The sequence below is a fragment of the Erythrolamprus reginae genome, chromosome 1 (genome assembly GCF_031021105.1).
Source record: "Erythrolamprus reginae isolate rEryReg1 chromosome 1, rEryReg1.hap1, whole genome shotgun sequence".
Taxonomy (NCBI): domain Eukaryota; kingdom Metazoa; phylum Chordata; class Lepidosauria; order Squamata; family Dipsadidae; genus Erythrolamprus; species Erythrolamprus reginae.
The window spans coordinates 134,319,193-134,336,095 of record NC_091950.1 but is presented as its reverse complement, the minus strand read 5'-3'; the positions used below and the strand labels follow the sequence as shown (position 1 = coordinate 134,336,095).

Here is a 16,903-nt window from a genome sequence, read left to right as displayed (position 1 = left end):
CTGGAACCAACTCCCTCCAGAGATTAGAACTGCCCCTACTCTCCCTGCCTTCCGTAAACTCCTTAAAACCCACCTTTGCCGTCAGGCATAGGGGAACTGAAACACCTCCCCCGGGCATGTACAATTTATGCATGGTATGTTTGTGTGTGTGTTTGCTAGTAAATGGGGTTCTTTTTAAATCTTTTTAAATCTTTTAAATTTATTTGGATTTGTCATGAATTGCTGTATCTTGTTGTGAGCCGCCCCGAGTCTGCGGAGAGGGGCGGCATACAAATCTAAATAAATAAATAAATAAATAAATAATATAGCACGAGTGTCACAGGAGGCATGTTGAGCCATATCTACTGGCATGCAAGCCATTGTCCAAGCCCAGCTCCAACATGCATGTGTGTGCTGGCCAGCTGATTTTTGGCTCATAGAGGTTCTGGGAGGGTGTTTTTGACTTCCAGAGAGCCTCCGGGGAGACAGGAAGGGCATTTTTACTTTCCCTGGCTCCACGGAAGCCTTTGGAGCCTGAAACACGATCCTACTAAGTTCTCAGAATTTGGGAAACAGGCCATTTCCAGCCTCCAGAGGGCCTCCGGGGGGTGGGGGAAGCTGTTTTCACCCTCCCCAGGCATTGAATTATGGCTGTGGGCACTCGCGCATGCATGATAGTGCCTGTGCACACTCTTTCGGCACCCGAGGAAAAAAAGGCTCGCCATCACTGCTATAAAGCAATGGCTTTTATCTTTGACCGTATCAAGCTATCAAATCAAGAGGTAGGAAAGTGCCTGCTAAGAATACAAAGAAGTCCTGAGGCTGGTGAAAACTTGTAAATCCTTATAAGTCTTGTTTTAGCCAAACCACTTACTTAATCTTAATGAATAAAAATAAGAGGAAAGTCAGGAAAATTGTGTGATATTGCCCTATCCCTATCACATTTTGAACACATTTCTCTGTGTCTCCAGTGACAACAGCCACTCTATGCATTGCCTTATAGAACAATTCACTAACAATGTTCCTCTGTTGCCCTTTCTTTGTATTTTTCTCTTATTAGTTTCCCAAGAAGGGTAAGTTTCCTCTCCAAGTACGAAGTGTTTAATTGGGAGTCGGGTGACACGCTTACTTCCTGCTTAACAAGCAATTAGCCTGGATATTTTCAGTCCTCTCCCACCTTTGATAAGTTTGCAAAGTTTAGGCCAAATGGAATTAGGAAGAGGGAAACTATCTCTTGATAGTGTCAATAGGAATTTAAGCCATTAGTGATCCAATTTAAGGAAAGTTTTGGCCTCCATTTGGGCTGAATTCATCTAAGTATGCTGAAGACTTTACTCACCCAACTGATTAAACTGATTTGCACCAGGAAAGTTTTGTTGAGCATGTGGAAAAGCAACGGTTGACTGAGGAATCTCATTTGTTGGGTTTGCAGGTAGCCAGTGGGGTCCTTCTTGAAAACAATTATTTGCCATAGATTCAACCACTACTCCATTCTCTACGGGTAAGTAGCCATTTTGGGTGGCCTGAGGGGCTTCACAGGAACTTCTTTGCTCATACAAAATAGTATTTCCTGGTGTATTTAAAAAAATAAAACAAGTTTTTTTACCATATGGGAATTTTTTTTATAAGTGGCTAGAAACTAAAACAAACAAGCAAACAGAAATAAATACTAAATATAAATATTAATACCAATGGAAATTAATATTGTGATAGTTTAAGAATTTGATAGACATATATGCACAGGAATTTTCCTTTTTTTCCAATGCCATAGAAATGTAAAATGTAAAGATGTTTGTGTGCTTTGTCTTTTGTGTTTTTAAAACTCAATAAAAACCATTTAAAAAGAAAGAAAATTAAACAAGGTAATCAGCAAAAAGAACTTTGTAAGATAAGAACAAAGATGATAAAAAGGACTTTGTAGGTAACCCCCCCTAAATATATGTTCTCCAGCCACTGGTCTCCTCCATAAAACTCCCTTTGTTTCTTTTGGATACAAATCTAACATAAAGGCATTACATGCCTCATTTAATGGTGTGAAAAAGACATTCCAGAACTCAAGAGTTTAAATGATTGGCCCAAGAAAGATTTCAGTGAGTGAACAAACAGGAATTATTAAAAGACATGGAAGTGGGGGGTTTTTTTTTGTATATACTGCAATTTTTAATTTTATTTTCACCGTGCATCAAAAATTACATCCGTATAAACCAAACATAATATTTAAAAAAGAAAACATCAAAAGTATCTTGCTTGGACTTTATTCCCAATCTTTGCTGCCAATATCTGCCTGTCTAAACCTTTATTTTTTATTCACTCAACTTTCCTATCCATTCTTCTTCTCCTTATCCTCCTACTTTCTTTAACTTTCTCTCCCCCTGGGAGAGTTTACTACACAGGGGAAAAGGCTTGATATGATACAAGTCTTCAACATCTAAAGATTAACATCTGGAAGAGGCAGGACTTATTTTCTGTTGTTCCAGGGTGTTGGACTAGAGCTAACAGGCAAAAGGAGAAGAAATGTGATTCAAGCTAGTCATCAAGAGGAATTTCCTAAATGAACTGTCAGCCACTAGAATAAATTGCTATATGACTGGATGTTTGTTTATGTTTATGAGATTTGTATGCCGCCCCTCTCCGTAGACTCGGGGCGGCTCACAACACAATAAAAACAGTTTATAACAAATCTAATAATTTACAATTTAAGATATTTTAAAAAACCCATTATTAAGCAGACATACATACAAGCATACCATACATAAATTGTATAGGCCCAGGGGAGATATTTCAGTTCACCCATGTCTGACGACAAAGGTGGGTTTTAAAGAGTTTACAAAAGGCAAGGAGGGTAGGGGCAGTTCTAATCTCTGGGGGGAGCTGGTTCCAGAGAGTCGGAGCCACCACAGAGAAGGCTCTTCCCCTGGGGCCCGCCAACCGACATTGTTTAGTTGACGGGACCTGGAGAAGGCCCACTCTGTGGGACCTAATCGGTCGCTGGGATTCGTACAGCAGGAGGAGGTCTCGGAGATATTCTGGTCCGATGCCATGAAGGGCTTTAAAGGTCATAACCAACACTTTGAATTGTGACCGGAAATTGATTGGCAACCAATGCAGACTGCGGAGTGTTGAAGTAACATGGGCATACCTGGGGAAGCCCATGACTGCTCTCGCAGCTGCATTCTGCACGATCTGAAGTTTCCGAACACTTTTCAAAGGTAGCCCCATGTAGAGAGCGTTACAGTAGTCGAGCCTCGAGGATGAGTTCTCCTGCACAACAGATTTTCATCCAGAAGTTGGAGTGAAATGTTCCTGTTTTGCTTGCACCTATCGTTTGTCGGAGAGCTGGTCGTGAAGGGAGCACGAGACTCCGCCCACCTGACCGAACACCACCATTTGGGTTCCTTTACACTCTGTGCATGCACATAATGCTTTGAGCATGCGCAGAGGATAAAAGAACCCCCAGCCCGGCTGTGACCTTTTAAAACGGCCGCGCGGCTTCCCAGCCGTCTCCCGAAGCCAAACGCCAAACCCAAACTTCCGCGTTTGGCGTTCGGAGGCTGCTGGAAAGCCCCGCTGCCCGTCTGTCACCTTTTAAAACAGCCGCGCGGCTTCCCAGCAGCCTCCGAACGGTTCAGAAAAAATTTGCCTCTTCTTACGAACTTCTTACGAACTTTTTTCGTGATACGAACGCCAAACCCGTTCGGAGGCTGCTGGAAAGCCGCGCGGCTGTTTTAAAAGGTGACAGCCGGGCTGGGGGTCTTCCCAGCAGCCTCCGAACGCCAAACCCGGAAGTTCGGGTTTGGCGTTCGTATCACGAAAAAAGTTCGTAAGAAGAGGCAAATTTTTTCTGAACCACGGGTTCGTATCTTGAGTTGTTCGTAAGACGAGGGGTTCGTATCTTGAGGTACCACTGTATTTATTTATTTATTTATTTATTATTTATTTAGATTTGTATGCCGCCCCTCTCCGCAGATTTATAATGGGTTTTATACCCATTATAATGGGTTTTAATTGTTTTTAGTATTGGATTATTGTTATACGCTGTCTTGTTGCTGTTAGCCGCCCCGAGTTTCCGGAGAGGGGCGGCATACAAATCAAATCAAATCAAATCAAATCAATAAACAAATAAAAATAAATAAATAAATAAATAAACAAACAAACTGCATCCTGTACTACTTAGGAAAATGGAATAAAATTCCAAGATCCCTTCCACTTCCATAATTTTGTGATCCATTGTTTAAAGCAGCGTTTCCCAACCGGTGTGTGTGCCGCGAGAAGCTCCAGCTGGGCGGGGCGCTGCCGGCGCCCCTGCCTGAGTGTCGTCCTGTGGATGGTCTTGGGCTTCACAGTCGCTTCCTGGTTCCCTCTCCTCCCACTGCCTGTGTCTCCCGCCGTCGCCTCCCACCAAGCCGTCGCCCGTTGCCGTGAGTTCCTCGAGTGGGAGCTGCCGCTTCCCTCCGTCCAGCTCAGCCATGCTGCCGTAGAAAGCACAGAGGTTATTGCCACCGCTTCTGCCTCCACTCAGGGAGCCACCGTGGTCACAGCGCCTTTTCCTCTCGCTCAGCTCAACCACGATGGCTCCCTGAGTGGAGGCAGAGGTGGCGGCAATAACCTCTGCACTTTCTACGGCAGCGTGGCTGGGCTGCCTGGAAGGAAGCGGCAGCTCCGATGAATGAGGCGCTGGCGATAGACACAGGTGGAGGGAGGAGAGGGAACCAGGAAGCAACCGTAAAGCCCAAGACCAGCCACAGGACGACCTTCAGCCAGGGGCACCGGAACCGCGCGCAGCCATGGTGGGAGCAGCATGAGAAAGAGAGGATTCTATCCCACGAGGAGACGCCCACCGAGCTGCAGGTCCCGCTGCCGTCGCCTTCTTTCCCTCCGCCTCTTTCTCCTCATGCAGCCTGAGCCCGCCTTTGCGAGTCCGCCCTGGCTTTCGCTTCGCCCCATGATTTCCCCGCAATTTCATCCAGGCCACCTCTTGCCTCCTTTTGTACTGCGGGGAAATCTGCGGGCGAAGCAAAAGCCAGGGCGGGAGAGAAGCGTGGGGGTGGGGAAGGAGGAGAGCCCGTCAGCGCTTCCCCTCCGCCAAGCTGCCTGCTTGTCCTCGCGCCTCGTTGCTACCTCCTGCCTTTTTCCAGGGGCCTTTGGAAGGTACCCAGGGAAGGGGAGGGATTGGGGGTGGCTGCAGCGGCTTCTCGTCCTCCTCATCGGGCTGCTAACGCCCGCCCGGCTCCTCTTGCATGCAGTCCCTTCACCGAGCGCTTTTTTCTTCTCACAGCTGAGGCAGGATTTGGAATGTCGGGTGTGTGTGCGTGCGGGCTCCGCATCCCCCTGCCACCCGAAACGTTTAAAATAAGAAAAACCTTCGCCAGCCTCCGCAGAGAAGAAAGGAAGAGAGAGAAAGAGAGAGAGAGCAAGAGAGGCAGAGAGAGAGAGCAAGAGAGACATAGCAAGAGAGGCAGAGAGAGAGAGACAGACAGAGAAAGAGAGAGAAAGAAAGAGAGCTAGCAAGAGAGAGAGAAAGAGAGACAAAGAAAGAGAGACAGAGAGAGAGAAAGAGAGAGAGAGAATGAAAGAGAGATAGCAAGAGAGGCAGAGAGAGCAAGGGAGAGAGAAAGACATATAGGGAGGGAAGGAGGGAGAGAGAAAGAGAGCAAAAAAGAGAGGAAGAAAGAGGGATGGAGAGAGAGAAAGGGAAGGAAGGAAGAGAGAGAAAGTGAGGGAGAAATAGAGCGAAATGGAGGAAGATTTTTTTTGTCAAAACTTTTCTTTAGCCACCCCCCACCCCCCACCCCGGTTCAGTGTTCCCCAGGATTTTGAAAATATGAATAATGTGCCGCGGCTCAAAAAAGGTTGGGAAACACTGGTTTAAAGTGCATATTTAGACTCACCCATAAGATTATTGGAATCTGCAGTTACTGTTGGGGCCCATGACACATGTTGCATTTGAGTCAGATTCAGTTCGGACTGCTGAATAACCCACTGGAGTGTATCATCATTGGTGTGATAAAAATTGCCTGCTGCATTCTCATTTGGCACTGCAGGACCTACACACACATTAATATCCATCATTAACAAAGACATGTATGGAATAAACTCACTTAGCCTACTGACTAGGTCAACCTTAAATGTAAAACTCAGCATCAATTATGCAGAAATACTTGGATTGTACCATTGGATTGAAATGGTTGTTAAATGTCTGCATATGAGCATTAACAAAGGAAAAGCCAATGGCAAATATGCATGTTCAACTAGGCATTTGTGTAGAAGAAGCCCAGTGTCAGAGCACTTCATCCCATTCTGTCCCTTGTTTTCTCTAGACCAGGGGTCCCCAACCACCGGGCCGCGGACCAGTACCGGGCCGCGGGGCATGTTGCACCGGTCCGTGGAGTCAGCAGCTGCCGGCCCTCATGCCGCCACCCCCTCCCTCCAGCGCTTCGCCTCCCGCCGGGCAAGAGGCCTCGGGAGGCAGGTTCTGCCGGCCACAGGACGATGGATGGGACAGAGGGGCGGGAAGGACCGAGAGGCTCAAGCCTCTTTTGGCTTCTGCCGCGGGGCGCTTTTGCGTTTTTGGCTGGGGGAGGCAGGAGGGCCAGCCTGACCCCCTCTCTCCAGCGCTTAGCTCCCGCTGGGCAAGAGGGCTTGGGAGGCAGGTTCTGCCGGCCACAGGACGATGGATGGGACAGAGGGGCGGGAAGGACCGAGAGGCTCAAGCCTCTTTTGGCTTCTGCCGCAGGGCGCTTTTGCGTTTTTGGCTGGGGGGAGGCAGGAGGGCCAGCCTGACCCCCTCTCTCCAGCGCTTAGCTCCCGCTGGGCAAGAGGGCTTGGGAGGCAGGTTCTGCCGGCCACAGGACGATGGCGGGAAAGAGGGGCGGGGAGGACCAGCACCCCCATGCTTAATCCCGCCCCCAACCACGCCCCTTTCCGCCCCCACTGGGCCATAGAAAAATTGTCTTGCTGAAACTGGTCCCTGGTGGAAAAAACGTTGGGGACCACTGCTCTAGACATTGGGTAGGAGATCTATTGTATTTCCTGTCTGGCTCTGGGTGGAGATATATAACTGGATATCATCACCATACTATTTGCTTACTCCAAATAGAAGGATCTCAGCCAAATGTTTGATGCAGACATTAAAAAATACATCAGGGAGATATGTGAACCCTATGGAACCCCATGAACTTTATCGATCACCCCTCTTTCAGCTGACTAAAGCTGAAACTGGGTAGGAAGTAACACTGGTGCAGAACAATGCCCTTAATTCTCACACATTGCAGGTGGCCCAAAAGAACACCATAATTCATGGTAATTAGTGCTTCTAAGAAACTAAATAGGATTAGCAGGGATGAAATGCGGCCCTCCAGGTCCAAATAAAAAATCACCCACCAGAGTGATCAGTGCAGTTTCAGACCAACAACCCCAAGTCTGATATCTGACCAAAAAGGGGATTTTATCTAAATTTGCTCTGTCCAAGATAACTTTGCATATAAATATACCTTTCTCAAAAGCATTTGGTAACAAGTGATCCAATGGAGCTAGACCAATATAGCCTCTTTAGGAGTTATTAAAGTACATTGATTAGGTTCTCATCTTGGCCAAACAGTATTCAGTATGACAATAGATTAAACCTAAGAAGTATACAGTACTACAAATTTAAAAAGTCCCCTCCCCCTTTCATTTACACACCAATAATTAAGTCATGCAGCAATAGGCATTAGACATAATCAGCAGTCAAAATTCCTAAGTTAAAAAATTGTTCTAAGTTTTAATAATTAAAAATATGGTGTCACAATTTTATAGGCATAAAGTCCCCTGCAACTGTGGTTCCAGGTGAAGTATGGTCGTGAAAATGGGCAACATTTATACCTGTCATTATCAAGCGTGCTTCATCCCAGTCTAGTAAGACAATCCCAGCCTCTACCCCAGCCAACTCTTAGAGCAATAAAAGGGCACTCACAACTTTACCTGGCATTCCATTTTCTAGTGTCAAAGTTTGAAAAGCAGCATCGATTTCCAGCTGTGAACCAGACAAAACGTTTTGTTGCAAATACTGAGAAATATCAAGAGAAAATGTCCATTATATGCTGATCAAACTTTCTTGATAGTACTGTCTAAAGCTTATCACATGACATTGGCACATTTTTCAGCAATCCCTTCACTCTCAACTTAAAACAGCACAAATGCTATCACAGGCCTCCCAAATGAAGTTACATGCATATTATGCAGGAAGGCCCCAAGAGTCATTGTTGTGAAAGCCACAGACTTAAAAGTATGTAGTTTATATCTCCCATTTAAATCTACATGAATCAGATTGTTTATTTCTATAGGTCAGGAAAAGCTATGTATGTTTTTTCCAAGAACAAGTAAAAGGGAGCGCAAAAGCAGTACAGTAGTACCTCTAGATACGAGCTGCTCCACATGTGAGTATTCCAAGTTACGAGCCGAGACGCAAGCAAAATTTCTGTTCGACACCAGAGCTCAAATTCGGGATACAAGCCGAGCGTCCACTAGGTGGCGCAAGAATTCCATGTTTCCAGTTATCTCGGCGCCAAAAACCAGTCTAAAGGCATTCGTTCGAGATGCAAATTGATCGACATACGAGCTTGGCCCTGGCACGAATTAAACTCGTATGTCGAGGTACCACTGAATAGGCCCTTCTTTAAAATGTTTAGTCAGTTAGGAATTTAAGATGACAGACCCTGATGTGAGCAAAGATTCCAGTCTAAATTACTACACAGTTGGTGACAATACATGTCAATAATACTTGAACCAAAGGATTATTGATTTAACATAAGGCAACTTCTAGATTATCAGGGGTTTCTAAACATTCTTTCCACCCATGCATTGAACATCTCCAGATTAATTAATTAATTAAAATGGATTAACAGCCATTCTAGCAGACTCTCAGAACATTAAAACAGCTACAAATATTAATATCAGCCTAGACTAAAATAATCTAATAAGCATCCAAATCAACAAAATGGTTGTATTATGTCTCTTCAATAGCATATTCTAGTACCGAAATATATTTTCTGTAGAAAAGAATGCAGTGGACAAACATTTTATTTATTTATTCGATTTTTATGCCATCCTTGTCCTTAAGACTCAGGGCAGCCTACAATGTGTTAGCAATAGCACTTTTTAACAGAGCCAGCATATTGCCCCCACAATCCGGGCCCTCATTTTACCCACCTCGGAAGGATGGAAGGCTGAATCAACCTTGAGCCGGTGACGAGATTTGAACTGCTGACCTACAAATCTACAGTCAGCTTCAGTGGCCTGGAGTACAGCACTCTACCTGCTGCGCCACCCCAGCTCATAAATTAAGCTTCTGGGCAACATAGTTTATATATTCTTAGTATAAACTTGATTAAAACATGAAGAACTTTTAGTCTCACACCTGAAAATTATCATAGTCTAAGCACCAGTAGATGGGAGTCAACTGGAAAAAAATTCGATAAAAGTTTCTTAAACACCATAGAATCAAGGATGCTTCCAACCCATATGCCTAAAAAGGTACTTGAATGTCCACATTTAGCGAGTTATGTAAAGTCTTCTGATAGCTAGACAGTAATATAATTTGTCAATTATACTATTTGCCATTGTTTTTCTTATAATGAAGAAAAAAAAATCTTCAAACATTCAGTTATCAAACAATGACAGCAAGAGAAGGCAAAGGAAGAGGTCTTTACAAAGCTTTGAATGGTTCTGAGAGAAGTTGCACATTCTTTGTTTCTCTTGAAATAGATCTCACGTATTATGATAAAACAGACAAGCAGAAGTACCTCTCTAACTTTGAACGATCTTACCAAACTAGGCACAACTGGCTCTGCTAAAAATTTAGATGGTGGATTGTTGAAAAATACAAGATCCACAGGCTGAACAGGAAGATAGATCAGGAAATGATATGACTTCAAGATTTCACTTGTCCCCTGTACTCTTTTGTTGCTTTCGATTTTAATTACATTTCACAAAATAACCTTTGAGTCAGAAGATGATTTGCAGCTAATGCAAAATGCTTCATTCATAAACAAGCCGATTGTCTAGATCAGTCCCACCCCCCACCATTTGGGCATTTGGAACATTTCCAATGAAGAGAGGCTTTTCCATGATGTGGTTTCTCATACTGCCTGCATCCAGTGGATGGGGCTTTGCTTGTTTGTGTGGCACGGTTTCTGGCATACTGCTGCCCAATGCAGGTTCATGTACGAGAGGTTAGAGACGCTGCTTCTCTAGAGCAGTGTTTCCCAACCTTGGCAACTTGAAGATATTTGGACTTCAACTCCCAGAATTCCACAGCCAGCAAACGCTGGCTGGGGAATTCTGGGAGTTGAAGTCCAGATATCTTCAAGTTGCCAAGGTTGGGAAACACTGCTCTAGAGATAGGGGGTTTCCAGTCCTGTAAAGATCCCCACAATCTCCGAAGCCACATGCTTTTCAGTTTTGTACCAGCTTAGATTATTTGTTATGAATTCATTCAGTGATTTTTTTTTCATACAATTTACTATCAGTGTTGACTAATTCCAAAACTTTTCAGTGTTTTCAGAGATTCCTCCGCCTTTTCAAATCCAGTTATTGAAGTAACTGTTACACATCTTTACCTGGTGTAGCTGCATAGATTGTTGCAGAGCTGGACGTTCTTCACTGTATGGACTGAAATGCAGTGCTTCGGTTTTATTCTCACTCCCATTATCTTAAAAAAGGATAATAGCAAAATATTGTTATTGAGATATTTAGAATTTGTTAAGAATTAAATTCAAATATTGCTTGTCCAGCATAAGCTATACTGAGTCACGAGTAATGCTACCTAGCAATTTATGTACAGTGGTACCTCTACTTAAGAACACCTCTACTTAAGAGCTTTTCTAGACAAGATTTTTTTTTTTTGCCTCTTCTTAAGAACCATTTTCTACTTACCTCTTACTGACCTTTTAGGAATCTGGATAGGTCAACCGTAGATAATCTAAGGGTAAAGTGTTGGGGGTTTGGGGATGACACTATGGAGTCCGGTAATGAGTTCCATGCTTCGACAACTCGGTTACTGAAGTCATATTTTTTACAGTCAAGTTTGGAGCGGTTAATATTAAGTTTAAATCTGTTGTGTGCTCTTGTGTTGTTGTGGTTGAAGCTGAAGTAGTGGGCTATTTAAGTTATGGGCTCTTCTTATTGGGCCCTCTTTCATACCTGACCTGGAAGGCAAAGCTTTTCTTCCCTCTCCCTCTGCATTGCCCCTTTAACACTTAACCCTTTGTTGCTCACCATCTCCCTGCACCATGCTCCTGTTTCTCCCCCTTCTTTTAAAAACTTTTTTTCAACCAGGAAATACAGAAACTGTGAAGCGCAAACTGTGGTTCATCCTATTTTGAGTTAAAGAAGACATACAGAAAGGCAGAAGAAATGCTGCTTTGCCGAGGTCAGTTTGCAAACATCTGCTCTACCGGCCCAATAAGAATGGCCCATAATACTGAGTTCTCCAGATCTCTGGAAGGTGAGCAAAGGACTGTGAGGGATGGAGATGGCTGTGGGAATGCAAGGAAAGGAAGCAGAGCATGGGGGCATCTCAGGGGGGAGGCCCTGGGCGAGATCCCTGAGGCACCCATGCACATGTAACAACCCTTGCATTCACCCCTACATGGTTTAACATGTAGGGGTGAACCAGAAGAGCCCTTCACTCCTCCACTCGAAACAGAATACCCTACGAGACTAGACTTTCAATCCTGGGCCTAGAAAGCCTAGAACTAAGACGCCTTAAACAAGATCTAAGTATTGCCCACAAGATAATATGCTGCAACGTCCTGCCTGTCGGCGACTACTTCAGCTTCAACCACAACACAAGAGCATACGATAGATTTAAACTTAATATTAACCGCTCCAAACTTGACTGTAAAAAATATAACTTCAGTAACCGAGTTGTCAAAGCGTGGAACTCATTACCTGACTCCATAGTGTCATCCCCAAACCCCCAACACTTTACCCTTAGATTATCTACGGTTGACCTATCCAGATTCCTAAGAGGTCAGTAAGGGGCGAGTACAAGTGCACTAGAGTGCCTTCCGTCCCCTGTCCTATTGCTCTCCTATTGATATATCATTGATATGTTTTATTCCTATATCTTCTCTTCTATTCTTAGATATATTTTACTATGTATATCCTCTATAATCTTCATTATGTATTTTATTATGTGTATACCCACTAAAACCCTCATTGTGTACTGGACAAAATCAATCAATCAATAAAATAAATAAATAAATCACTTTGGAGTGATGCAGGACGAGGGCTCTTTCACTTAATGAGTTTCAATTTTCTTTTCACCTTACAATCGAAATGCGTATGCTCACATACTGTCATAGTTCGAAGATTATGTGTACAGATATACACCATTTACTTTTAAATCATATCCTTTCAAAACATTTGACATTTCTCATTATTTCCTATACACAAGAAATTGCATCCCTCTCTATCTCTAGGCTAAAAACATAATACAAGAACTCTTGTACCAGGAGAGGAATTAGCTGTTGATCCATTTTTTGGTTTCAGGGGGATGATTCTGTATTTGTGAAAGTCAGATTCATTTGACGCCAATTCTTCAAATCTCTTTGTACTGTTCATGGCACAGCGAAAGTTGAGTTTCCATTTACTAGGAATTGGTAAATCTTCATTATATTTCTTGCTATACACAGCCCATGCCTTTTCATATGAAAACACAAAAAAATAAAGAGATTGAAATGTAAACACAAAAAATACTTCTCCATTCAATGAAAAGTCAAATCCTTTAGAAAGATTAGTAAGTGTAAACAGAAAGATATATAATTTCTTACAACAGAGGGAAAATGGAGTTGGTTAAGATGGTGGTATAAGGAGGAAATTTTTATTTGGTTAGTTTTTATTGGGCTATTACTTCTGGTTTTTATGTTTGAAACAGAAATACAGTGTTCCCTCGCTTTTCGCGGGGGATGCATTCCAAGACCACCCGCGAAAGTCGAATTTCCGTGAAGTAGAGATGCGGAAGTAAATACACTAATTTTGGCTATGAACAGTATCACAAGTCTTCCCTTAACACTTTAAGCCCCTAAATTACAATTTCTCATTCCCTTAGCAACCATTTAGATTATTACTCACCATGTTTATTTATCAAAGTTTATTAAAAAAAAATTTATTAAAGGTGGATGAAAGTTTGGCGATGACATATGACCTCATCGGGTGGGAAAAACCATGGTATAGGGGGGGGAACCGCAAAGTATTTTTTAATTAATATTTTTGAAAAACCATGGTATAGACTTTTTGCAAAGTTCGAACCTGCGAAAATCGAGGGAACACTGTACCTGAAATTTACAATTTGGTTTGAACATTTAATCATTGTAGTTATAGAACAGTCTTGTAATAATTATAGGTAATATAAAAAGTTGAGGTGTGTTAATATACAGTATTAACATTTTACTGCGTTGAAAAGAAATGGAAATCAGAATATTTTTTCTCTCCTTTTTTATCCTGCACTCCCTACTTTTTAATATTTATTTGCAATGTATTTTATGTTACAATAACCTTAATAAAACTTTATTTAAATAAAGGTAATCACATACACCGAGAGAGGTATGTGCTATTTCAGAATGGGAGCAAAGTTTCCACTGATACACCCATGATAAATAACAGCTCTTTGCTTATGGGGAGTTTCTGAATAATAACTACAATGAAAACCAAGATTAAAATACTGTTTTACTCGGAGATGGTTTTCATTAAATTATCAGACAGTACTATTCCTACCCTTTCTCCTTTATCATAAACAAAAAGGAAGAAATATGCAGCAACAATGGAAAGTCTAGAAAGCGTCCTACAATGGAAGTGTTCCGTTTAGGAGCCCCTATAGTAGGGATGTCAAACTCTATTTCATTGAGAGCCGCAACAGGGTTGTGTTTGACCTTGGCTGAGTAGTGGCCAGGGTGGGCATGGCCAGCTCAACATCACTCCTGTCGGGGGCACCTGTGGTAGCCCCAGTGCTTTGCCAGTGAAAATGGACTTCTAAGCTCAATTTTTGCTGCCTCGGCCTCCTGCAACCCTCTGCCAATGAAAATGAAACTCAGGAGGGCCGCACACAGGAGCCCGTTTTCGCTGGCAGAAGCACCGCATGCTGATCCTTCACCGTTTCCAGGATGGCCCCACAGGCCAGATCTAAGTATCCCACAGGCCAAATCCGCCCCCCTGTGCCTTGAGTTTGATACCCCTGCTCTATAATATCTTAAGATTGTGTAATTAAAAACCTCCCCTTTCATTCTAGCTTCCAATAGAAAGTGCCCTTAATTTCCAGGCTTCTCATTAAAAAACCCTTTGGAATCCATAACATTACCTACATGCATCTAGAACTTTTTAAAGTAATCTATCACGTAAGTAGAATCATGAGTTGATATCCATTCTATTTGAGTAAAATGGACTCTTCAATCTTTCAGAAAAATTGCTGTTAGCTTATTTCAGCATGTAGTACACCATTTGGCAGGCAATCACATACAAATAATCATTTTGACCTGCAGATGTTCATACCCTGAAAATCTCATAATCATCTGCCACAATCGTCTTCTTTGAATTATGTTTCCAAGGGATACGAAAGGTTGTGTGGTTCTCATCTGTCCACGCCACACCCTTGTACCTTCCACCGTTGATCTGTTCAATCAACCAGTCAAAAAAGCCAACTTTTTTAGGATTCCTAAGTGAGCAAACAGAAGAACTTTACTCCTTGAAAATTACAGCCCAGACTCATCACAAGAAAAAATCCACAAGCAGGGTGATCCCCCAAATCTCTCATTGTAGACTTCAGACAAAACAATAAATCCCCTAATTGAGAAAAAGAAGTGTTTTCTTAATAGGGTTTTCAAATAAAGAAGCTAGAATCAAATATTTCTTCCCTGCACTTTACAAAAATGCATTTTTTCATGGTATTGCCTGTTTGGATCATTCCTTTCCATTTTAGGTGAACCTGAGTGTTACAATATACGGTAGAGAAACCTTGTCTAAATTGGTATTTTTCTCCCTCAAACCAAGCTGACGACATGATGATGCAACAGACAACATCTCTTGATAAGAATACAAATATGGTGTGTCACTACTCTGGAATGTTTCCCAACTAGTCTGGACTTTCCTGGTGTTTTCCCATTCACATTCAGTATTAAACAGGCCTATGTTTGTTAAAGTTTTTCACGATGAGCTAAGTTCTGCTACATTCAGTTGATCTTTAATTTAATGTTGAAAAATGTTAACAGACAATCTTGGCAGGCAATAGGTGTTAGATGTTGTGCTTATTTTGAAATTGTACTTGAACTTGTTTATCTTGTGGATGTTAAATTGCATGGAACATTTAACTATTGCTTAACTGCAGTAAGAGAGTGAATTTAGAGACAAAAAAAGAAATCATTAATTTGATACAAGAGAGGTGTGCCATTGTGAGTGGGATGTTCGCTGAGCAACAGTCAACAATTAGGAAGAAACTGTTTTTTTCTCCCTGAGCTAGTCTGGCTGATATTATGCTATCCTAAGGAGAGAGATATCTGATTTAAGAGACTGTTGACAGTATTGAACCTATTGTGTACAATCACGTTCTTCCCTTGAAAGCCAAATAGCTATAGAGCTATTGTACATACTCAGCAATGAAATCAGATTTAGATAAGATAGAAAATATTTTTTATGAGTAACTCCTCCAGAAATAACACGGACAGGAACTCAAGTGTCTCCCTAATGATTAATAAGTAACTTATACTATATTACATCAGTGAATTACAACTGTTGTAAATCCCCCACCCTTTATAGTATAATGCTAACTGTTTAGTCCTATTTTGGTTCTGCAACTCAAAATTTCCAGCTGCTACCTAGAAGCACAAGCTGCTGTATGGAGGTTGTAGGGCCACAAGCTACTTGCAATTATTTGCCCAGGTTTGCCTGGTGCACCAGTTGTGACCCTATTTGGACAGGGAGTCTCTGCTCACAATCACTCATGCCCTCATCACCTCGAGGTTCGACTACTGCAACGCTCTCTACATGGGGCCAACTCTGAAGAGTGTTCGGAAACTTCAGATTGTGCAGAATGCAGCTGCGAGAGCAATCATGGGCTTTCCTAGATATGCCCATGTCTCGTCAACACTCCGCGGCCTGCACTGGTTGCCGATTAGTTTCCGATCACAATTCAAAGTGTTGGTAATGACCTATAAAGCCCTACATGGCATTGGACCAGAATACCTTCTGCCGCACAAATCCCAGCGGCCAATTAGGTCCCACAGAGTTGGCCTCCTCCGGGTCCTGTTGACTAAACAATGTCGTCTGGTGGGACCTAGGGGAAGAGCCTTCTCTGTGGCGGCCCCGGCCCTCTGGAATCAACTCCCCCTGGAGATTCGAACTGCCCCACCCTCCTCGCCTTCCGCGAGATGTTGAAGACCCACTTATGTGGCCAGGCATGGGGGGGATTAATGCCCCCTCTTCTGACTAGTAGGACTTGAGTGTGGTGTGATTGTCTAACTTAATTGTTTTTAAAGGATAGCGGGGTTTTAATTTAGTTTTGTATTGTATTGTATTATTGTTGTGAGCCGCCCCGAGAACTCGGAGAGGGGCCACATAACAAATCTAATAAATTAGTATTAATTATTATTAATTATATAATCTTCCCCAATCTAGTGTCATTACGAGATTACAACACCCTGATAGGAAAGTAATATCATAGAGTCAGTGGGATCTCTAGTCCAAGATACATGGAAAGTACTGGGTTAGTCAAGGTTGCAATAGTGTATATATTACGACTCTCCAATTCACTTAAATAGAAGAGACACAATCCACTGTATCTGTAGGGGGAGGGCAAAATATTAAATATGCATCCCAGCATAAGTGTTGTGATTTGTAACCAACCCAGGAGTGTAAATGCAAAATGTCAGTGTAGTGGATGCTATGCTGAAATATT

At 42.7% G+C, this 16,903-nt stretch overlaps 1 protein-coding gene across 8 annotated transcripts in view; it reads right to left on the bottom strand.

Annotated features, from left to right (window-relative positions):
* The window catches only part of IRF7 (interferon regulatory factor 7), a 44,899-nt gene that overhangs the window by 24,464 nt on the left and 3,532 nt on the right, over positions 1–16,903 (bottom strand). For 7 of the 8 annotated variants that reach the window (XM_070765485.1, XM_070765522.1, XM_070765504.1 and 4 more), the window contains 6 exons: positions 14,506–14,668; positions 12,471–12,660; positions 10,575–10,666; positions 7,939–8,023; positions 5,868–6,023; positions 1,319–1,549 (listed from right to left, as the gene is read on the bottom strand). In XM_070765485.1, the coding sequence (XP_070621586.1) occupies positions 1,319–1,549; positions 5,868–6,023; positions 7,939–8,023; positions 10,575–10,666; positions 12,471–12,660; positions 14,506–14,668 (917 nt within the window). The remainder of the gene's footprint in view (positions 1–1,318; positions 1,550–5,867; positions 6,024–7,938; positions 8,024–10,574; positions 10,667–12,470; positions 12,661–14,505; positions 14,669–16,903) is intronic. The other variant, XM_070765545.1, reaches the window with a different exon arrangement.